The 23,596-nt window shown below is 37.6% G+C and overlaps 2 protein-coding genes across 6 annotated transcripts in view; one reads left to right on the plus strand and one right to left on the minus strand.

Moving 5' to 3' along the window:
* CP (ceruloplasmin) overlaps positions 1 to 11,183 on the plus strand; it is a 57,849-nt gene extending 46,666 nt beyond the window's left edge. For all 3 annotated transcript variants that reach the window (XR_014776908.1, XM_084769645.1, XM_084769646.1), the window contains 2 exons: positions 7,983 to 8,087; positions 11,036 to 11,183. Coding sequence is in view for 2 of the 3 variants with exons in the window: in XM_084769645.1 (XP_084625771.1) it covers positions 7,983 to 8,086 (104 nt within the window). In the remaining variant the exon portion in view is untranslated. The remainder of the gene's footprint in view (positions 1 to 7,982; positions 8,088 to 11,035) is intronic.
* HPS3 (HPS3 biogenesis of lysosomal organelles complex 2 subunit 1) overlaps positions 1 to 23,596 on the minus strand; it is a 42,917-nt gene that overhangs the window by 1,973 nt on the left and 17,348 nt on the right. The window contains exons 7-16 of one of the 3 annotated variants that reach the window (XR_014776911.1): positions 21,866 to 22,020; positions 20,868 to 20,976; positions 17,905 to 18,086; positions 16,308 to 16,488; positions 15,082 to 15,315; positions 13,444 to 13,629; positions 12,931 to 13,119; positions 11,296 to 11,403; positions 6,180 to 6,386; positions 5,473 to 5,567 (exon numbers count right to left, since the gene is read on the minus strand). Coding sequence is in view for 2 of the 3 variants with exons in the window: in XM_084769650.1 (XP_084625776.1) it covers positions 5,473 to 5,563; positions 6,180 to 6,386; positions 11,296 to 11,403; positions 12,931 to 13,119; positions 13,444 to 13,629; positions 15,082 to 15,315; positions 16,308 to 16,488; positions 17,905 to 18,086; positions 20,868 to 20,976; positions 21,866 to 22,020 (1,642 nt within the window). In the remaining variant the exon portion in view is untranslated. The remainder of the gene's footprint in view (positions 1 to 5,472; positions 5,568 to 6,179; positions 6,387 to 11,295; positions 11,404 to 12,930; positions 13,120 to 13,443; positions 13,630 to 15,081; positions 15,316 to 16,307; positions 16,489 to 17,904; positions 18,087 to 20,867; positions 20,977 to 21,865; positions 22,021 to 23,596) is intronic. The other 2 variants (XM_084769650.1, XM_084769651.1) reach the window with 2 other exon arrangements.

Here is a 23,596-nt window from a genome sequence, read left to right on the forward strand (position 1 = left end):
ATTCACTGGCTGATTGCTAGATTATCTTTTAGTCGATTTCTACCATTTACTGAAGAAAACTACCATCACATGGATGCTGCCTTAATGTTGTAACTGCAGTTAATATATGAAGATTGTTTGCTAGGACAGTAACACCATTAATTTCTAAAACAAAACAAAACATTTTTCTATATAAGTTCCTCTTTATAATGAAATTATCATGTTATTAGTAAGCATAAATATTTTGCTATGACCATACAACTTTTCTTCTTAATAGTACAGTGATCTAATAAACACTTGTTGGGAATACACTCAGCAATAGTGCCCTTGCCTCATATTTACAATTTCCTGGATTCACTCCCTTGCACCAATAAATGAGCACAAGGCGACAGGGGTGAGGGTGTTGTCAAACATTTATTTTATTTTTTTTTACAGTTTTTTAAAAATTATATTTCCTTTTTTACATATACATTTATATTATTAGTCAAATATTTTTTAAGAAGGTAATTATACAATTTTTTGATTCTATTACTTAGTTGGTGCTGCCCTACCCAACTAACAATGCCTTTGGAGAGCTCAGTAGACAGCTTGGTTGGTGTAGTACTTGTCACAAAAACTTGAGGAGCTGAGCTTAATCCCCAGTACTCATTTAAAAGAAAGCCAGACACTGCTGCATGCCTGTAATTCAAGATCTCAGAAGACAAGGATAAATAGATCCCTGCTGTCCAGCCAGCTCAGCCTGACTGGTTAGCTGCAGGTTCCATGTGGCTAGCCCCACCGAGAGACCATCTCAAAAAAACCAACTGATGGCTCTTGGGGAACAATGACCAACAGGACTCTGCCCTGTACAAATAGATGCACCCGTGCTCTCACTCACTCCACAAAAATAAATGAATAAATAACAAAAATGTCTTCAAGATTTTGTTCTCCTAAGAATAATGTTGCTGGCAAAGCATTCTTTTCTTCCATGTCTACTCATATTCAGGCATCATTTCCGGTGTGATCCTTACCCATTTGCAAAGTCATCTGTCAATCTAATTCAATAATTCACACAATAGGATGTCCTGCACTGTCACTAAGAAATTAAAGAACTCTACATCAGTGACATAAGGGAACGATTTCTAGCTTTGCAACCAGATATACCTGAGAAGGGATGGAGACTCTTCAACCCAAATGCTGAATGACTTTTAGAATGCTACTTAGGGCCTGGAAATATAACGCGAATGCGATGGCTAAGAGAGTTTGCTATTCTTTCAGAAGACCTTAGTTTGGTTACTATCACCCATGTCAGGTGGCTCAAAATCTACTGTAATTCCAGTTCTAGCTCTGACACCTTTGGTCTCTGAGGTTACCTATACTCATGTACATATACCCACATGTACACACACACACACACACACACACAGAGAGAGAGAGAGAGAGAGAGAGAGAGAGAGAGAGAGAGAGAGAGAGAGAGAGAGAGAGAAAGAAATACACAATTTAAAATCTTGGTACCGTTTGCTAGCTTCCAGATTTCTGAGTAATACTTCTCTTACATATAAGATATCTTAATGAATACCAGCCACTACCTAGTTTGCAAAACTCACATGAAACACATAAATTATTAATGTTTTCCTATCAAACACCTTACTTACCTAAATGTAGAGCCTGTAAGTGGTGGTCTGGATATAATAATTTTTACTTGAGGTAAGTACTGAGGAGTTACAAAGTCAATAAAAATATCACCACTTTTCAGTTCTCTCTTCCTACCATCAAGGCCCTAATATAAACTAGAACTCAAAGAATAAGGTCAACATCTTAAATTTGTAAAGTATTCTAAAGGCTCCTTCTAACCTCTCATTTGGTTTCTTCCCGGATGTTTTTATTTATTTAATCCAGGCCTCATTCCAAAGAGGATACACTAATAGGTATAATCCACTGTGTGGATCAGTCAGGGAAACTGAAGTTAAGAAAAGATTAATATAGGGGGCAGAGAAGTGTAATGAGATGTCTCAGGAGGTAAAGGTGTGTGTCATACAAACTTGATGACCTGGGTTCAATCCCCAGAACCACAAAAAAGTGGGAGGAGAAAGCCAACTCCAAAGTTGTTTTCTGACCTCCACATGTGCATCATGGCACATGCCCATGTGTACACATAATCAGCAAACAAACAAAATGTAAAAATGTGGGCTGGAGCTGTGGCTCAATGGGAAAAGTACTTGCATTACAACTGAGAGTCTCAGAGCCCACCTAAAAATCCAGGTGCGCCTAGTAGCTCATCTGTAACTCCAGTGTGTAGAAAGCTAAAGATAGGGATTTCCTAGAGCAAGCTGGCTAGCTAGCTAGTAGCATTTTAGCCAGAACAGTGAGCTCCAGAAGCAGAGAGACTGCCTCAATCTGTAAAACTGAGAGCAATCAAGGAAGCCACCTGATGTCAACATTGGACGTTTGCAGGTGTCTGCATATACACGCGTGCGCAAACACATACACTTACCTGCGCACACACAGAAAGATTAAAATGAATTGCTTTATTCTACTCACCAGCTCCTGAAATCTACGAGTTATCTAAGAATTATATAGATAGAAGTAAATCCACATACTTAACCCCCTGCTCCCAGCATGTCTAAAATACATTCACTAAATGTTAATTGTTAATTCCACTATCAGGATTCTAAATAACCTTTAAAACCTTATTTTTTGGATATATTGTAGTATTGAAGTTTTAAAAAATAAAAGTAGTAGGCTGGTTAAGGGTATCTTGTAGAGAACCTCGGTTTGGTTCCCAGCAACCACATGGTGACTCGCAACTATCTGTAACTCCAGTTCCAGGGAATCTGATTCCCCTTTTCTGGTCTCTGAGGGCAGCATGCACACACATGATGCACAGATTGAGAGACAATCATATACATAAAATTATGTGAACAACTAAAAATAAATTAGAAATAGTAATTCATTATTTCAGTCAATAACAAATTTTTCCTTAAATGAGCCACCTATTTACTCTCATTTCAGTAGTGCTGAATGAATGCACTGGTTCTCAGCTAGGATAACTCTATCTTCAAATGACACCTGCCAACATCTGGAGATATTTGTCATAACTGCAGTGGTAGTGATACTGCCAAAGATACTGACTGACATCCTTAATAGGATGGGAAGGAACCCTTTCCAACACAAATAATTTTTCAAAGCAAAGTGACAAGTTCAAGTAACAAACCACAGTAGAAAGATAAGAAAGCTTCAGGTTCCTAAATGTGTCTCACTATCTGATACCTATCTTCAACCTGATCTTGTAATTTTACTTAACACTTTTCTCTAGACTCAGTTAAGAACGTCTCATTAATATAAAGATATTAAAAAACAAAAAACAAAAACAAAACTGGTTTGGGGCTGGTGAGATGGCTAAGTGGTTAAGAGCACTGCTGCTCTTTCAGAGGTTTTGAATTCAATTCAAAGCAATCACAGGGTGGCTCATAACCAAATATAAAGGGATCTGATGCCCTCTTCTGGCATACAGGTGTACATAAGACAGAGCGACTCAAACATTAAAAACAAAACAAAATAAGCAAGCAAACAAACAAACAACAACTACACTCAGAGAGGTAGAGGCAGGCAGATTACTGCAAGATCGAGGCAAGCCTGGTCTGCAAAGTGAGTCCCGGACAGCCAAGGCTATACAAAGAAATCCTGTCTGGAATTAAAACAAAAACAAACACAAAAACAAAAAAAAACAGCAACAACAACAACAAAACTGGCTTGTTCTATATTTCTTAGTAAATAGCAAACACAGTTCCAATTCCCCAGACTCTATGCTTGAGTTCTTCTCAGTGTACTATAGCCCTCAACAGGAAGACCTTAAGGAAATGAGACTTCATAAAAAAAAAAGAAAAGAAAAAGAAAAAAGTACAGACTCTTCCCTACAGGAGTGTAATGCTTATAGGGAGGGTGAACCATGAAGACGAATGAAGATCTGTACCAGCCCTTCAGATAAAATGGTACAGTACACAGAGTCCTCAATGTTCTAGCCACATGCATATGTCCATGTGTTTGCATATGAAAGCCCATTTAAAGGTAAAGAAAGTGGAGTATTTAGACAAATAATGACGGGCAAGGTAGGGACAGACTCCATGCAGGTTACAAACAAGTTGGCTCGTGAGATGGCTCAGTGGGTTAAGGTACCTGTTGTCAAGTCAGAAGACCTGAGTTTGATTCCTAGGACTAACATGGCAAAAGGAGAAAACTGGACCCCAAACGTTGTCCCCTGGTCTCCACAAACACACTGTAATGGCTCTTCTACGTTGTCAACTTGACTACATTTGGAACTAACCAAAAATCCAAGCAGTTGGGCGCCGGTGTGAGGAACTTTTAGTTAATTGGATAACTTGAGGTAGGAAAACCCACCTTAACTCCAGATCACTTGAGGTCAGGAGACTCACCCTCAATTTGGGCAACACCTTCCCCTGGCAGCCTGTATAAAGCTTTTACTTTTTGCCTATTTGTTCTTTTTGGCAAGTTCATTCTTTCACTAGCATGAGAGTCTACCTACTTGGGATTGCAGTGTTTATTAAAGACAAGCTGAGACATCCAGCCTTTAGGGGACTACTGGATTCTTGGACTTTCTGTCAGTAGACTGATATTGTTGGAATGGCTGAACCACAGCCCGTAAGCCCTTCTAATAAATTCCCTTTGTAAATATATATGCAGATAGATAGACATATAGATAGATAGATAGATAGATACATAGATGATATCAGATTTAAGTATTCATTCTATCAGTTTTGTTCCTTTAGAGAACTCTAACCAAAATACACACTGAAGCATGAATGCATGTATACATACATACACATACATACATGCATATAATAAATAAACAAATATAAGTAAAAAGTTTTTTAAAAATGAAGACTCTCTTGATTAGCTAATAACATTGCTGATAAGTGAAGATGGAGGACAGCTGTGAGAGCAAGTGACAGACCTCCAACTAACCCTATCCTTTGCCCCAACCCCAAAAGTTAAATAGTAACACCTGATAGGACAGAAAAAGAAAAACATACATCAAGATTGATAAATAGTAGTTTATAAATTATAAAAGCCCAAATAATTGTAAAGCTACAGAAATTGTAATTTACATGTTCAAGGTTTAAATCATTGAAGAACTTACTGTTCTTTAATATTTAGAATTGTTTTCACTAACTAAATTTCCCACATGACGTAAATTAAAAACCTAGAGTGGTCTAAATTTCCATAAATTTTTAAATGTTAGAATTACGAGTTTCTATTACAATAATCTGCTAGTAGTCTGGAACTATTAATTTCTAAGGACATCAGCTCTGTGACTAGAAGTACTGAATGAGAATCAAGTGTGAGGGACAATAATGAAAGTGGAAAAGACTCCAGATGACTAATATGCCCTTTCTCTTATCATAAAGGCAAACAACCAACACTAGAGAAATTAGGAACTTGTCCAACTTAAAATTGCAAGTAAAATTCATAGTCATCCAAAAAAGAGAACTTTACCTTTTAGCAGTGACAAGTAAAGTTGGTGTTTCTCTCCACCACACTTGACTTTCTGACAAAGTTCAGGCAGCAGTTTTTTCCACCACAGAATCTATCTTAGGGAAAAATAAATATATTTTAGTTTGGTGCATCATATTCTCAGATTTCACATGAGAGTAAGAAGGCTGTGCAGGAGAGAGCACACAGAAAACAATATATCCTTTGGCTAAGGAATCATTACTATCAAAACAAAAGCTTTATCAGAATCTAAGCTTCTAATGAAACTCAAACAAAAAGCAAGCCTGTAACTTTAGGTACCCATGTACACATTTATACTCAAGGAAAAACGTGGATATGTCCTCTTTTTATTTTGGTTGGCAAGAAGGAAAAAAAGAAAAAAAATGCTATAGCTAAAACTCTCCTAACTGCTAAATCAGAGACCAAATACAGAGAAGGAACTTTTCACATTATGTCTCCCATACCTTCATGTAATTACTGATCTTATCTGAAAGCAAGAGCTCTTTAAAGATGAGCTGTATCATCCCTATGCATTTTAAAAGCATTTAAAAGTACTCAAAATGTCTAACATTAAATAAACATGTTCTTTGGGCACAAAGCCCTGTAAAGCTAGACCAACATAAACAGTACTCATTCTATAGATAAGCCAACAAAATTACCAAATCTTATCATCACTGATCAATACTAGAAGCACAGTCTGAAATGCATACCCAGTGTTCTTCTTTCAGTTCCTGATTAGCATATGCAATGACCACTTCTGGGCATCTCTTCAGCAGTATGTCTATGCACTGTTCATACTCTTGTAAGCGTGTACGACAGAGAACATGAGCACTGAGGCCAGCAACAGTGTCTTCTGAGAGTGGCTCCAGAAATGGAATAATGGAAGGCACATCAAATGAAGGGCTACATATAAGAGACTATAAACAGAAAAGTGAAACGTTGGGGAATGAGGCACCCCAAGCTAAAACACAACATACAGCATGTTTTGTTTCATTTTTTCAAGATGAGAAGATCCCACTTTGGCAAAAAAGGAAAGCAAAATGCCATTTTAGAGACACGAATATGGCCCCGAAGTACTAAATTATCTGAAATTCAGCTTTACTTTAAAGAAATCTGCTTACTATAAGCCAATCATCTTTAACTGGGACTCTAACCTAAGGATATGACCAACATGGGGCCAGAGATTTATGCCCCAGAATGCTTGGTATAAGAATTTATAACATTGAAAGACCACGGGTGGTTGCCTGTCCAGCAAGAAGAAATGACATAAATAAACTATGGCACATACTTCATGGAGCACATCAGAATTACCAAAATTATACTTCTAAAGATCAATTAAGGAGAAACTAATGAGCCAAATGACAAAACTGAGCTAAAATGTCTTAAGATAAAATTATATGCAAATATGACAAATATTGTAAAATCCACAGTGTATATAACCTTCCTAAGAAGATCTCTGGAAGAATGTCACAGTTTGACCAAAATTTAAGTAAAAAGCAGGTAAAATGTGTGTGTGTGTGTGTGTGTGTGTGTGTGTGTGTGTGTGTGTGTGAGAGAGAGAGAGAGAGAGAGAGAGAGAGAGAGAGAGAGAGAGAGAGAGAGAGACAGAGACTCCTCGCTAGCCTTAACTGTCACCTTAACACATAATGATCTCAATGGATTATTAATTGCCTTTATTAGTTTGGTCTGTGGTATGTCTATGCAGTACTCACCGTAACTGTTGATTGATGGGGAAGGTCCTAGTTCACTTGGGCACATTTCCCTGAGCAATTGTTCCTTGGCTATATAAGAAAGCTGGGTGACCAACTCAGCTACCACTCAGGCCCAAATACATGGCTGAGTCAGCCCACTTCAACATCTACCCCATCTATTAACTGCTGAAGCTTGTGAAGGGGCCAGTCCAGCAGATCCCAAGCTCCAGGATCTCTATGACACAGGGTAACAACAGGATAACTAAGAGGAGTCTAGGTAAGATCCAATATTGATACTGTAGCAGAAGCCAGAGGCCTCCAACTCAACCAACGCCTCATTGCAAAAACATTTGCAAGTAAAGATGTGTAGAAAAAAAAAACGGTATACTGCATGACACACTGTACATTACAGCTTCCATGGTGAAGCCACCAAAGTCTGATGACCTCAGTTTATTCTCTGGGACCCAGATGCCTGAAGGAGGGAAGTGAGTCCACCAAATTTTCCTCTGAGTTACAAACATACTGTGGCATGCATCTCAATGTTCCCCCAAATAAATAACAGCAAATGTTCCTTTAAAACTGATTGTTTAGCACCTAGCCATTTGTATCAACAACACCTGCCACATACTGAATGATGGGCACAGGCATTACTTCAATATTCATAAACTTACTAGTACTTTCCTCTTAAGCAATTTTACTAGTTTTTTAACTTTTAATTCTACAGCATTTTTCATTTTACCATCAAAATAATCTCCATTTTCTATTTTCCCATTACGAGAGATAGTTATGGCTTAATTTCTTTTCCTGATTCTTTTGCTGCAGCATCATCTCAGAGTTACAGGATGACCTGGAATGTTCTCTATACAATCTTAATCAGTATGATTATTTTATTCCAAATATCAATCAAGGAATGGATAGGAAAATAAGGTTTGTATATCGTTTTTTATCCCAAGCTACATAATTTATGTGAATAATTTCCTAGCAGTAAGATAACAAAGATGAAATAAAGTGAGATTCTCCTACTCGTAGTGTTTCCCAACACGGAAGGAGACGTGGATTACTTCTCAACTGGCTCCTGACTAAATGGGACAGTGGATAGGCAGAGAGAAACAAAAGCATGAGTACCAACCACAGCTGAAATGAAACTCAGCAACACAGCACAAAGTTGATTACTTGTAAAGTTTTATTTCATTTTTGCTGTATTACTAACAATTCTAAAAATCAATATAATAAAAACCACTAAACAATACTTACCTAGGTCATCATACCCTATAAACCCAGCACTAAGAGATGAAGTCTTGAGAAGCCCAGAATTTGGTGTCAATATGGGCCACACCATGAAATCCAGGTAAGCCTGGCTACAGAATAAGACACTGTCTCTAAATACATACATACATACATACATACATACATACATACATACATACATACTCAAAAAACTATCACTGGACTAAAAATAGTCCCGATACTGTAAAAAAATACTGTTCAGGTAAGTATCGTAGACATTTTGATTTTTTTTTCCTAGTACTGGAAGTCAACTCTCTCTACCCTTAACACATGGACTATTTATTTATTTTTACTGCCAAGCGCACTTGGCCTCAGCTCTGATTCTCTACATTTACAGGCAAGGACATAAGAAGGTGGGGTAGGAGGGGTAGAAACCAGGACAATCTGGGAATAGGGCAAGCTAAATCTAGTAATCGCTAGTAGTCATGGTGTTGCAGATTTTATACTAATTATTGTACAAATATGCCCCTAAAGTAACTGAGGACAACAGACAAACATTTGAAACCACTGTAGGTGGGAAGAGAGCCAAATTTTGTAAATGCTCTCAGGTGATTCTAAACCTCCAACAATTCTAAATGGGAGCCAAAGAAACCCTTTGGGAGCTATGATCATTGTTCTTAATGACTGAGATTAGCTGATCTTAGATATTACTGAAAGAAGTATAACTAGGAAAAGGATTTAGAAAAGCTTAGTCAGTGTATTTTCCATCTTTAACAGCAAAAAATTCCCAGAAAAAAAGGGTGAAAGGAATATGCAGAAACTAAGGGCATCATGTGAAGCCTAAGAAACAAGAGGCATATATGACAAAGAAACACCCCACACCAATGGCATAGAACAGATTTTCAACGTAATCATAGAAAACTCCCAAACAAAGAGACACAAGCACAAAAAACATCAAACAGAACAAGAAAAGAAATTCTCCATGGAACACTAAGTTAAAACACTAACTATACAGAGCAAGAGGATAATGAAAACAGCCAGAGAAAAAGTACAAGTCACATATAAAGGCGAAAACATCAGAATAACTGCTAATGGAGACTGAAAGCCAGAAGAGCCTGGTGCAATGTACCCCAAAAGACCACAGATGCCAACCCCAACTACTTTACCCAACAAAACTATCTGCCATAATTGAAGAAAGACAAGCTCGTCATGATATGAAACACGTTAGAGGAATTTGTGTCCACCAAGCCAGCCCCACAGAGGATACCAGATGCAGAACTAGAAGCAAGTCCAAGAGGCAACAACATAAAGAGGGAAAAAAAGTCATCATATCAGAAACACCAAATAGAACAAAGAACACAGAACACCCCCACACGCACACATATACCAAAACTACAGCAATCAACAAACCCTTTTCAATACTAATTTTAAGTACTGGCTTCAACTTCCCAACCTAAAGAAAAAGTTTACTGAATAAATTAACAAAAAAAATCCATCTTTTTTTTTTTGCTATAGTGATTTTAAATGATTGTTGAATTATAGCTTTTGACAGTGATAATAAATGTGCTCTGAAGCTTTATCCATAAAAAATTCATAGCATATTACAAGTATAATTTCAATACATCACTGATCTGTGTGTTGTGGGAGGACAATGCCCAAGGCTGTCTACCAGATTTACAACTCATTCTCAGACAGTATATGAACAAATAAAATGAACAAATAAACATCTAACACCTCAGAACTTCCAGTTCACACAGATAATAGAGATAAGAGACCATCTTCTTTGGAGATATATTGTGGTTAACTAATAAATTACTGATCCTTCTGCCTCAGCCCTATACATGCTACATGCATGTACCACCAAGCCCCATTCCAGTGATTTTAATAGAAGAATATAGGCCGCACAGTCTGAAGCCTTACTATAAACAATCTAGCCTCTTGATTGTCCTGCCCCTGCCCATCCCCAACTCAACAGCTGTCTCTATAATCGATAATTACCACATTAACACCAATTCCCAAAGTTTAAATCAGGAATTGCACACCCACAAGTTTAAAGGGATCCAGCAGAATGAAAATACATAAAGGCCCTTGGCTGTATGGAAAACAGACTTGAGACCTTAGCATCTGGATGGAAAGCCATGGAGATGAGAGTGGTGCAGAATGCTCAGAGAGGAGCGTCAGCATCAATCAGGCCTCAGGAACCATACGGGCACAGAGCATCAGCCCACGTGAATTTTTTAAGAGTATCTATCTTTCAACTCAAAATTCCTAATATGAAATGTTGATTTTTTTATGTGTGTCTAGCTACATCAAGTAAGTAAAACAAAACAAAACAAAAGGCAAAAATTATATTCAGTTCTTGGATCAACAAATGACATTAAAAGAAACATACATTTAGCACAGCCTGACTTATGATGTCACTTACAGAAACAGTTATAGTCAGAATTCCTATACCATAATTGTTTCCCACAATTCCTTTGAAAATGTCTCTTCTGGGGTCAGATAAAGTGACTACTTTGACATATTTTTCATAAGACAGATGGTAATGGTTGGGGAGGGTAAGAAGTCTAAATTGTATTAAGTTACATCAAACAAAGCTCATGCTTACAAAAGATCCCTATATATTTGTATGCTTTTATTTCCCACAGATGTTTTCAAGTACATCCTGAATATGAAACAGTTGTGCAGCTCTTATACCTGCAATGAGACCAGCCTTGCAGCTCAGATGCTTCATCCACTAACAGTTTGGGCAGAAGCCAGGATTCCAAAGCTCCTGAATATGATCAACTATAGATTTTTGCCCTCAAAAAGCTATTAACAGGAGATGTGATAGCACACCATATTTAAACTGTATACTATATTGTAATAGATTGAATATTTTAAAAGTAAAAGAGATGTTTTTATTTACCTGTAGTTTCAAAAGGTCTTCTGTGTAATTTTCATCAGCTAAGGAATCAGATGTTATTAAGACATGAACCCATGGATAGATTAAGCCATAGTGACTACAGGCGTTTATCTGAAACATTACAGAAATGCATCACAAGCCAAATATAACAACAGCAAAACAAACAATAAATTTCATCTATTCAATAACCCTCTGGCACATTCAGAATCAGTTACCTACTTTCCTAGAAAAAGGACATTTTGTAGAATGTATTTTTTCCCCAGGGAAGACTGCAGTCTCATTGCTTCCACACCCAACAGTCCACAATAAATATTTCCCAATATTCTGAAATTTATAAGCTACAGAAATGCTTTCTAGAAAAAAATGAATAGCACTGCTGTTAAGATAGTTATATTCAAAGAGTTAAAGGTAACTGGAAATAACTTTTATTTATAGCATTTTGGGATAGCAAAAATATCCTTGTAAGTTCTCAAGATGATCTTCATGGAGTATCCTTTATCCAAGAAATTACACCGTGACCTTTCCAGTCACGGCATGTTAGCCATAGCAGTCATGTCAACAAAGGGTCAGAAAAAGGAAAACAGACCAGGATGGGTACCAAGGGCTGCTAAAGTTGTCTACAACACACCTGAAGCCGAAGTGTGCCCCTAATAAAAAATGGAAGCACAGTGCCTCAGGCTCCTTGCCTCAGGCTTTCTGAAACTTCCCAGAGGCATCCCTTTTGCACAATCCTATACTGCCAAGTACAGATGTGGTAATGTTCTGGGGAAATTCCCTTACACGCTATGAAAATGCAAGGTGGTAACAAAGGAGTACTGGAGTATTCTTTATTTTGAGGGTGTGGAATTTGAGATAGGTAGGGTCCCATGTATAGCCCTGGCTGGCCTGGAAATCCCTTTGTAGACAAGGCATGCATGGAACTCACAGAGATCCACCTGCCTCTGCCTCCCCAGTGGTAGGATTAAAGGCATTTGCCACAACACTTGGCTTCTAGGCAGTAGTCTTTAAATTTTTATTTGTTTACTTTTGTCTGTATATTTGTGTGTGCATATGTAATAGAAAACAATGTTCAGGGGTCAATTCTCTCCTACTGTGAGTCCCAGGGATAAAACCTAAGTCCCAGACTTGGCAGCAAGAGCCTTTACCTGAGAAGCAATCTCAGTAGCCCTAGTTGGTAGTCTTTAGAATAGGAAAGTATGTAAGATGTGGGTAACCTCAGTCATAGGTACGTTGTAAGTATTAAAAATAAAGTAGAGGCTAGGAAGATAGCTAATGTCCCACAAGAATGAAGACCTGAGTTTGATTCCCAGAACCTAGAAAACGTTAGGTGTGATGGTACAAGGTTGTAATCTCAATGCTCAGGAGGCAGAACAGAGAATCCCTAGGCAATCTCTGGCCAGCTAGTGTCCTGCATACCAATGAGAGACCCTGTGGCAAAAGAAATGGACAGAGACCTAAGAATGATACTTGAGTGGCCTTTAGACTCTACAGAGAGGATCTGCATCTGTGCACGTACACAGTGTGTTCTCCCTCTCCCCCTCCCTCTTTCTCTCTATCAGCCTTAAAAATGAAACAAAATTAAGAACACATTATTGCAGCACACATGCATGCAGTTAAGGTACTATTTCATTATCTTACCAAATCCTCTGCTGTTCTCAACGGTATGGTATCAGGACACTGTTTCTTAGATAACCTCCAGATGTACTGAGATGTGAGCTTGAAGAAGAGTTCCTGAAGTACCACATTTGGGAGACAAGCTACAAGCTGAGCTTCCCAGAAGTCTACCAAAAGCTGAGGAATTGTGTCTTCATCCTTTCCACACAGCACCTTGAAAACAGCGCATCCCACATAAATGCAGAGCAACTATTCTGACAACAGAGCTGCCACTCCACCATGTGGTCACACAGTTTATAATTTTGTCTTGACTTCCATGGTAAGAGAAAAGTTACACTTAAAAAAAAAAAAAGATTCTAGGTTTCATTCATGGAGTTTCTCCAGAAATATTTTTTAATCTGTATGTTTACATTATAAATTGATTATACAGATGTCTGTCTTTTCAATAATGAATGAAAACATACTCAGTTCTATTCCCCACTCTCCCTTTGTTGCTGTCAGATCATTCAGAAAAATTATATTTTTAGCTGGACAAACCTTAAAGAAAAAATCTGCTTCTTCAATTCCAGTTTTACCATTCTTCTGTAAGCCCAAGACTGAAGCTACAAGCAATCCAGGCTGAGTTTCCTTCAAGTGAACTGCAAATTCAGTAGGAACAATCTGTCCTTTCCACCGCTGAATTAACAGCTGAGGTTCCAGAATGAAGCCATTCACCAGCTGCATCTTCAGATTAAAAAAATAAATGTTGGAGTGAGATGTACATTACATCAAAATTACTCATCTCACACATATATTCTAGTGCCTTCATGATTTTGGGCAAGTTATTAACACTGTATTTCCAGTTTTTAGCTAAAAAATATAGCTCTTATTCCCAAGAAGGATATTAGCTGTTTTGTATAATATATATATTATATTATATATTATAATTATATATATATATAATATAGAACATATATATATGTTCTAAGTTTTTTCTCAAAATTTTGGAAAGAAAACCCTGATTTTCAGAGTTCTACTCTTCAAAAGAGTTACCCTGATGTTAACTTGTTCTCACAGCAAATTGTCTTCTGGTACAATGATGCTTTTCCTGTTTTAGAAAATGTCATTATACTGTGAATATTTGACTCAGCAGGCAACACTAACACCAAGGTTCAGGCTTTAAGGTCACGCTGGTGCTCAATGCAACTATGCAATTACAAACAAGTTGTTTTAGCTCTGTATCTCATGTGTATTGTGGTTATAACAACACTGACTTCAGCCCTAAACAGGAATTAAATTAAATAATATATGCAAGCAACTCAGAATGGGCCTGGGACATAAGTACACAAGTGATCCCCTTGTCCTCCACCTTAAATGATTATCATCTTTGGCCTGTCCCTAAATGATCCCTTTTCCAAAAGAAATGACCTTTCCTCCTTTGGCGTACCATTTAAATATCCTCTACTCCATGGTGTCACTTGGGAGTTTTCTGAGTGGGCAATACTTTTGCACTCCTGTGGCTTACAGTTAACATCCTTCTTTCTATACTTAAAAAATTCATCACTCTGTTGTACTTTCAGTAAGCACCTACTCTAATTGTTGGCTGTGGACATAGCTTTTATAGTCTTCTGTACCAAACATTGTAGTGGAAGGTTTAGTGTCTTTAAAAACTCAGTTATGTTATGTAAACATGACTCTGTTTTAATTTCAGGAGCTCCTTTAGATTGTCCACAACAGCTGAATATTTGCCTCCTGCAGTCTCTGAGAAAGGTATGACCTTTGGCAGCTGCAGATAATTTAATTCTGGGGACTCAGAGAGGGAATAAATGCCAGAGCCCAGAGAGGGAAGGGGGCCTCCAAGGAAGAAGGCTGCAGCTGCTCCCCATTGCTGCTCCTGGTTGCTGCTGTTGCAGTCTGACTAGAAGAAAAAGTTGGAGGTATCCTAACTAGGAAGGCTGGACTTGCTGCAAGGAACCCGATGAGCCTAACCAACAGAAAGTAGTCAAAAGAGAAGTATGGCCCCTCTCCCCACTAACCTTTTTTCTCTTCTACCTGGTATTGGAAGGGATTGGGGTGGAAAAGGGAGATAAAGGCATTAAGAACCCAAATAAAATAATTTTAAAATAAGCCAACAAAACATAGGACCTCCTCCTATCCTGTTTCAGACTGCTGTTAACACCAGGCACAGTACTATACCTCTGAATGACTTTTCATTTCATTTCTGTACATGTCAAGATCACCCATTTTCAAGGCCACTGCTGCCTTGGTCAAGGTGACTAAGACTGGTGACAATCCACGAGTATCCAGCTTCCTTAAATGATGCAAGGCAGTTAAAGGATCAATATTCTTCATAGAAGGACTAGCGAGAACGTGAGGCAGTTGCTTCGGCTCAGCCACATAAAATATCTGAGCCACTTTTGCTGCTAACTCCTTTGATGAGTATGAACAAAGAATAAAATGTTAGCCAATAGGAAGCAATACAATGAGGAAAAAAAAAGGAATGTATGTATTCAAAGGCAGTAGATAAATAAAATATGATTATGAGAAATACAGAGATCATAAAAATATTTGGGAGACCAGAAATGAGCTGACATTATCTGTCTGCAGAGATGCAATAAGGAAATAAAAGTAGTGAAAACTATACACCAATTTGTGGCCAACATTTCTAATTCTAAACACATAGGAAAAATATTATACTTAAAAAATCTATAATTTAAAAAGTATAACAGTTCAAAAAATACTCAATAATATAATTCAGGAGAAGTTTTACTTCCCTCAAAAATCTCCATATACAGGGTATTTCAATTTCCCCAACTGTGCTTAAAATACAAAAGGGGTTTAAAATAGTCTCTAATAATGTTTCAAGAGGTCACTGTGCATTAAATAAAGTTTGGACACTTGCAAAATACGGCAATTAAAGTTGAACCAAAAAACACACTGCAAAGAAAGGCAGGGACCAGCCTCTGTCCTTTTCTTCAGAATAGATGTCACTGTGACTAGGCAAGTCCCTCAGCCACAACAGATAACACCTCTATGCTGAATACTGAGAAAATATGAGAAAGTAACCCTAAATTCTTTTCCAAGCTATAATTCTACAATCATTAAAAAAGTAAAGGGCAGCTGGTTGTGGTGGTACTCGTCTTTAATACCAGCACTTAGGGAGACAGAGGCAGGCAAATCACTATGAGTTAAAGGCCAGCGGTTCTACAAAGTGAGATCAGGAAAGCCAAGGCTACACAGAGAAATCTTGTCTTGAAAAGGCAAAACAAACAAGCAAACAAACAAAAGTAAAGAGCATGCTAATTTTTAGTGAAAAAAAAGAAAATATTTGGAACTTGAATTCTAAATATTACTAACTAAAAATTTTACTAAAATAAAAAATTAAAAAGAGAAGCTACAACTTCATAGGAAATTGTATTCACTTCACTTAATTCTTCATCCAGGTTTTCATAAAGTGAATGATTAATATAAAATATTAATCCTTTCTCATATTTCTGTGATTCATTCTCTCTTGTCAAGTCCACACGGGCCAAGACTTCAGCCAGAGACAAACCAGACATTTTATAGTACGGCAAGGCAAGGTGGGATTGCTCAGTGTCAAGCCTAAGGAGACAGAAATTTAGAGGTCGTCAGATGTGCATTTCTGTGCCAGCTACTTAAGACAGTGAGTAGTCAAACAGATAATGGTTTACAAAACATAAGCCTCACAATTTGGTTTTATAAAGTCACACCAATTAGCATTTTTTCAGAGCACTATAAAGGTAGAAAAGCCATATTTCATTAAGTGAATTTTAATATTTAATATACCTCTAAAATAATAGCATGTAAGCTCATCATAGTCTATTTCAGTCACTTAAAATCACTTAGATGAGTGAAGTAAGCCTGTAAAACATAGTCTACAAAAGCTGTCATTATCACAGTTCTCAGAGCTGCAGAAGTGTTACAGTATGAGACACAGTATACACCAGCTGCAACACTTGAGAGAACAGGTCCTGCACCTCACCTGGGCAACACAGTACAGCTGACTCTGGTGTCACAGACACAGGAGAGCTGGCCCATAGGGATGAGAAAGCAAGAGCTGGCCGTGGCCTCGCAGGCTGCAGCACTGGGCCGGATAGCCAGGGCAACGCTGGAGAGCTCGCCCTGGTGGTGAGGGCACAGGAGAGCTTTGGCATGCTGACCAGTGCTACCCCCCAAATCCAGATACATGTCTTTGAGCTGGTCCACCCCAACATCTACTCCATCTATGAACTGCTGTAGCTCCTGAGGCAGCTGGTTCAGCAGATCCAAAGCTGGAGGATCTCCTGACAAGGGGCGATGAGAGGGTATCCAAAAGGAGTCCAGTTGTGGATCCAGCATTGATAGTATAGCAGATATTCAAGATGGCATCTAACCCAACCAACGACTCATTGCAACGAACATTTGCAAGAAAAGACGTGCAGACAAAAGTGTATACTGTGTCTCACACTGTAGTTCACCACAGCTTCCACAATGAGATGTTTGCTCTTGTTGTTTGCTTGATGAAAAATTCAGAAAGAATCAATAAAAATTTTACAAAAAAACCATGGTTCTCAGAAATAAAAATCTCTTCGGACCTTACTATACCTTTGTGATATCATGAAATCACTGACTGCTAATATTAAGATCACAAAGTGTTCCAATTGCACTCCTTCCTCAAGCTAACAGACAACAAACAAATACCAAAGCTATCTTAGTTCTTTTTCCTTGGTCATGAGCCCCTCAAATCATGAAAACAAAAATAAAACAAAGCAAAATAAGTAAATAAAAGGACCCTCCAAATTGAAAAGTTAGATAACAAACTGACACTTCCAAGACACTGGGTAGGTCATATTCAATTTGTATCTCAAGCCTACCACAGTACCTGACACATGGAACACATTCAACAAATGCTTGTGAAATAATGAGAAAAATGAATCAACTCCCAGAGATAAAAAACAAACAAAAAACCTGGCAAGTGCATGTAAAATTCTGTAACACAGCTTAAGAGGCTTCACTAACCTGCTATAACAGTCTCCAAGGTGCACACAGCTTTCTTTAAAAGCTTCTAAGAGCTCTGTTTTCTCTGCAGGCTCCAGTTGGCTGCCATCCATCAGGGCAGCTCTCACTAACAGATGAGCCTCGCTGAGCAAGTGGATACAGCTCTGGGTTCTCACAGTCTTGTAGCTGTTACTATAGTCTACCTGAAACAAGAAGACAAACAACTAGTATCCCTCAAGATAGCCAGTTTCCCACCCCATCCTCACTTTTAAGGACTTCATTACATTTTGTTAATAAATTAACATATGGGGATGTTAAATACCAAAAGTAAATAAATAAGTGGTTGTATATTGTCTTAGTTTGCTTTTTATGGCTGTGATAAACACCACCATCAAAGACAACTTATAAAGAGTTTATTTGGCTTTCATGTCACAGTTGATCACTAATGGAAGCCAAGGAAGGAACCTGGAGCCAGGAATTGAAACAGACCAGAAAGGACCACTGCTTAGGCTTGCTCAGCTTACTTTCTTTTCCTTCTCCTCTACCTCCTCTTGTTTTAGATTTATTTAATTAGTTTTATATGTATGAATATTTGAATGTTTTGTGTACATACATGTATGTCTGTGTACCCTATGAATGTGGAGAGGTCAGAAGAAGTCATCAAATCCCCTGCAACTAGAGTTATTCATGGTTAAGAGCCACAGTGTGGGTACTGAGTATTAAAGCTATTTTCCCTATAAGAGCAACAAGTGCTTAAACCATTTCTCCAGCCCTCAGTCTGCTTTCTTATACCGTCCTGAGCCACCAGTCCAGGGTTGGTACTGCCCCAATGAACTGGGCCCTCCTACATCAATTATTAATCAAGAAAATATCCTACAGATATGCCTACAGGCTAAACTGATGGAGGCATTTTCTGCAATAAGGTTTCTCTTCCCAGATAACTCTAGTGTTCATCAAGCTGGAAAAAAACAAAAACAAAAAACAAAAAAAATTAGCAAACAAACAAAAACCTATCCTGGTCATTTAATAGGGCCTTAGTAGGAATTTTCTTTCTCAACCACCTATAGGTCAATTTAATACACTTATGATACAAACATTCTTTGATTTGGAGCTTATGCCATTAAGAAATTCCAAATGATATTATAATATTTATAATGTAGTTACCAATAATTTGTTCCCAATTTGATAAGGCTTTTGAACATATTTAATAACCAACTTTTTCTTTAAAGGTCTATGACTTAGCTTTCCAAACTAAGAAGTCTCCCTTGTTTAGTTGTACCTGGTGACTCTATGATATCTATTTCCATAGCTCACAGTGAGCTCACCAAAACCATCACTACCTAACCTCTTTAATCAGAATCATCAGCTTCAGGATTCACATTTAGATGAAATCTCAGACTTTCCAGGACAAATTTTATATAATCACTAGTATAAAAATATCAGAGACAAGTTAGTCAGTCCTTAACCATCCCACCAAAATTGATACCACCAGTGAGGTGTCAAGGTCATCATCTGCTTCCACAACGTGATACACTAGAAAAATACATTATCTATGAGTTTTCTGGCTGAAAATGTATAGCCAGAATCTTATCATAAAAACATAACAAAATTAAGAACATTCACAAAACAGAGAAAAAAAACTAAAGAAGAAATTTTCATTTCCTCAAAGTGTTAATGTTATAAAATGAAAGGCTATAGAAATATTTTAGATTAAAAGAAGCCACAGCAGCATAATCAAGCATATTATGTGATCCTAGACTGGATCAGTGGGAAAGCTGAATCCACCGATTAAACTGGGTGGGATACAAACCGTGGACTAGGTACTGTGTCAAGATTAAATTTACTGAAGCATATGGCTTACTCTGGTAAGACAGGAGAGTACCTGATAATTTAGAGTCAAAGCTGTGATGTATGCAATTATTTTTCAACAAACCAAGGAAAAGAACTGTGTGGAGAAAGTATAGGAGAAAACCACAGGGCAAATTGAGAGGAGTATAGCTATAAAGTATTCTTTATATTTTTCTCATTCTTATAACTTCTCTAAGCTTGACATTATTTAAAAGAAAAGTATTTTAATTTTGAGAGATGAGTAGGGAGCTATGAATCTTAGAACAGGACAGGAATGCCAACTCTAAGCCCCTCAACAGGCTGCTGCTGCAGTAGTTACTGTTCTTGGGAACAACCTGTTACACTCCAAAGAAAGAGGAAGAAGAAAGAAATGATCTGAGATTTTTTTTTCAACTTCATTTTCTGGTTCTCTTTGCTAGGTGCTTTTGTTTTAATGATAAAATGCTGACCAGAAACAACTTGGCGGAGGAAAGGGTTTATTTGGTATACATTTTACACTAAGGGAAGCAGTGTGTACAAACAGGAATTGTACAAGCAGAAGCCAGAGAGGAACACTGTTCCTGGGCTTGTTCCCATGGCTTACTCAACCTGCTTTCTTATATCACCTAATAAGGATGTGGCGTTAACAGTGAGAGAGGCCCTCAAACCTCAATGATTAATTAAGACAATAACCAACAGACTTGCCTACAGGGAAATCTGAAGAAGGAATCAATTAAGATTTCTTCTTCCCAGATTATGCCAGGTTTGTGGCATGTTAAAGAGAACCAACCAGAATACTAGGACTCAACTTCAAGGGCTACTTGTGCTTAAATGAGTTAGTTGAGTAGTCCTCTCTGGTGGGTGATCATGAGTAAGGGGCCTTCCCCTTAGGGAGGCAGTGACTACTTGCTCGCAAATGTCACAAACTGTGAAAACAAGGTGACTGTCATGATGGAGTCTGGAAGCTGTCTGGATATAGTGTCCTGAATGTATAATGAATTAAATCCATGTTGTTTCCCTTGTTTGGAGATTCCTTGGTGAAATATACAGGGTAGAGGTTAGGCAGTAACAAAAGCAATGTCTGCCCAGAGTCAGCCTCTGATGTTCAACTTCACTCTAAATTTCTATGAAGAAGAATCAGATGTCTGAAGAAGTACCATTTCTTTGTATAGCTGAACTGGTGCAGTGGTATTCACAATATACAGATTCCATCCGGATTCAGCAGCATGAGAGGTTCTGCTCCTGACACTGGCATCTTTTCTAGAACTGAAAAGGATCAGAATTATAAGACATGTCATTAATAAATTAAGTTTTCACCTGTAAATATTGGGTACTATAAAATAATACAATTATGACATCACTTCTACTTAATTTTTCCTCGGTAATTAGTATACCTATAGTCAGTTTCCATAGTTCACTGAATTTCATAGGTATATGGCATTTTCTATTCTGTGATAAGCCAATTTGCCTCCAATTCTCCAATACTAAACTCCCCAAATGGGCATGCAGACCTATCAGCTTTGAAAATCCTTATATTTAGGCTCGCTCCACTGTGGTGTCCATGATTCCATCATGCCATTAACACAAAAATCTTAGCAGAAACAACGTAGAAAACATTCACATCACTGGGAAATGTTGAAAACTCAGAAGTCTATGAGTTGGTTTAAAGCATTATTTTATCTTGTACTTTTACTGTGATGTATTTTCTTTAGTATAAAATGGATTATTCTTTAATCTAACAAATATATTAATAAGCTCTTTTATAATAAAAAAAAATGACCACTGGATAAAAAGTAAAAGTGCTTTAAAGGCCAAAGAAGAAAAGCAGTAAAAAGCTTTGTGGCAATGATTACCATTGCAGATTCTGTCTATCCTCATAATTCTAAAAGGAAGGCATGTTTTTAAGATTCTTATCTATAGTACAGGTAATACTTACTGAAACTATTTTATAATTCATTTCTTGTAAAAGTTCCGTAATAAATTATAAACAATATTATAGAGATCTTTATACCTTTTAAATTTTCTCTGGAAAAGCCATTTATCTGTTAGGTCTGAATTTCAATTTAAAAAGTAAAACTAAGACACACATAAAATATAGCAGTTATACCTCATTGCAGAAATTAGCAGAAATGTGTCAGGCTAGGGGAATGCTTACATAAACCTCTTGGGTGAATCTCTTCTCTCTGCAGTGGCCTCAGGGTCTGCCTTGGTCAGAAGTACGATATGGTTTTTAAAATGACAGATGGCTTTCAAGCCTATGAAAAGCTGTATCCTTAGAGCACACACGTCCATACTGACAGGTGGGCAGGCCTAATAAAGGATATATTACAAATTTAACCAAGGAATAAAGGTAGGTTAACCTCATCTTCAAAAGTCAGGACTGGGGATGTAGCTCAATTGAAGCCACAGATTCAATCACCAGCACAGCATACCAGGGGTAGTTACAGGCTCACACACAGAATCACACACATTCAAGAGGTAGAGACAGGATGACCAGAAATTCAAAGTTACAGTCAGCTACAAAGTAAGTTACAACCTGAGATACATGAGACCCTGTCTTTAAAAACAAACCAGCAAGGCCAGATGGTGATGGCTGTACATCTTTAATTCCAGCATTTAGACGGCAGAGCCAGGTGGATCTCTGTAAGTTCAAGGACAACCTAGTCTACAGAGTGAGTCCAAGGCTGCATAGAGAAACTCTGTCTTGAAGAGAAAGCAACAACAACAACAACAAAAAAGACAAAGTCAGTCTGTCCATTTGACAAAAATCCTCTATCCAGTTCCTATTCTTTAGAATAATTAATGTATGCATGTCAGTAACCATCTACTACATAGATATTTTCTATACTGTTGACTATAAATACAGAGAGAGGATCTAAAAGCTGTGGGAGATACTGCAGATTGGTCCTTGAAAGACCTAGCTGGAAGAAAAGCCCTGGATGCTATACAAGGTTACACTGTAACAAGCAGAACTTTCTTTGTATAGGGGTGTGTGAGAGAAAGGTTTGTATGTTTGGCTGTCCCTAACTCTTAATCCCTTTGTTATAAACAAAGCCTGAGACATCTAAAAGCCTTGGGCATGTATCTCTATAGGACACTATCACTCTCCAGATATTAGGTAATAGTACTGTGGTAACAGTACCTTATCTGGGCAGTAGTAGCACATGTGTTTAATCCCAGCACTCACTGGGAGGTAGAGAAAGGTAGATCTCTGAGTTTGAGGCCAGTCAGGTTTTCAGAGTCCAGGACAACCAGTACTATTCAGAGACACCCAGTCTCAAAAAGCAAACAAACAAAAAACAAACAACAAAAAGAAAGAAAATAAAACAGTACCTCAGGCAGGAACAAATAGCTATTGTTATCTGTTAATAATCATTAACAGACAGCGCCTCCCCACCTACCCCAAAAAGGGCACGAAGGTTGTAGGCAGACATAACGTCACCTCTAAAAAACCAGGAAAGCATAATTTGGAGGCTGTTTGCAACATGCACACTTGTTACAAATACTTATTCAATTAACTTATGCCTTAGAAGTGAAACAGCACAGATAATGTTATATAAATGATGACTACATTTCTGAGAAAAGAAATTCAAGTTCAGATGAACTTGATCTACATCCTACATCAAAAACTTGTCTACATTCACTTGTAATCAAAGTTTTTTCTGATATTAAGGATATTCTCACTAAAAACAAAAATGAAATTATTGATCTAGCATGTCCAGTAACTTTCAAATACAGAAAATTGTCAAAGGCTTGGAAAATAAAAGAATTGTATTCTGATGATAGTAAAACAAACCCCTTTCATGCATCACATTCAATTGCAGAATGCTTGCTATACTGTTTTAATAGTTCTGTACGATTGTTAGCAGTATGTCCTATAAAAGCA

Source organism: Acomys minous (assembly GCF_964271855.1).
Source record: "Acomys minous genome assembly, chromosome: 19".
Classification (NCBI taxonomy): Eukaryota; Metazoa; Chordata; class Mammalia; order Rodentia; family Muridae; genus Acomys; species Acomys minous.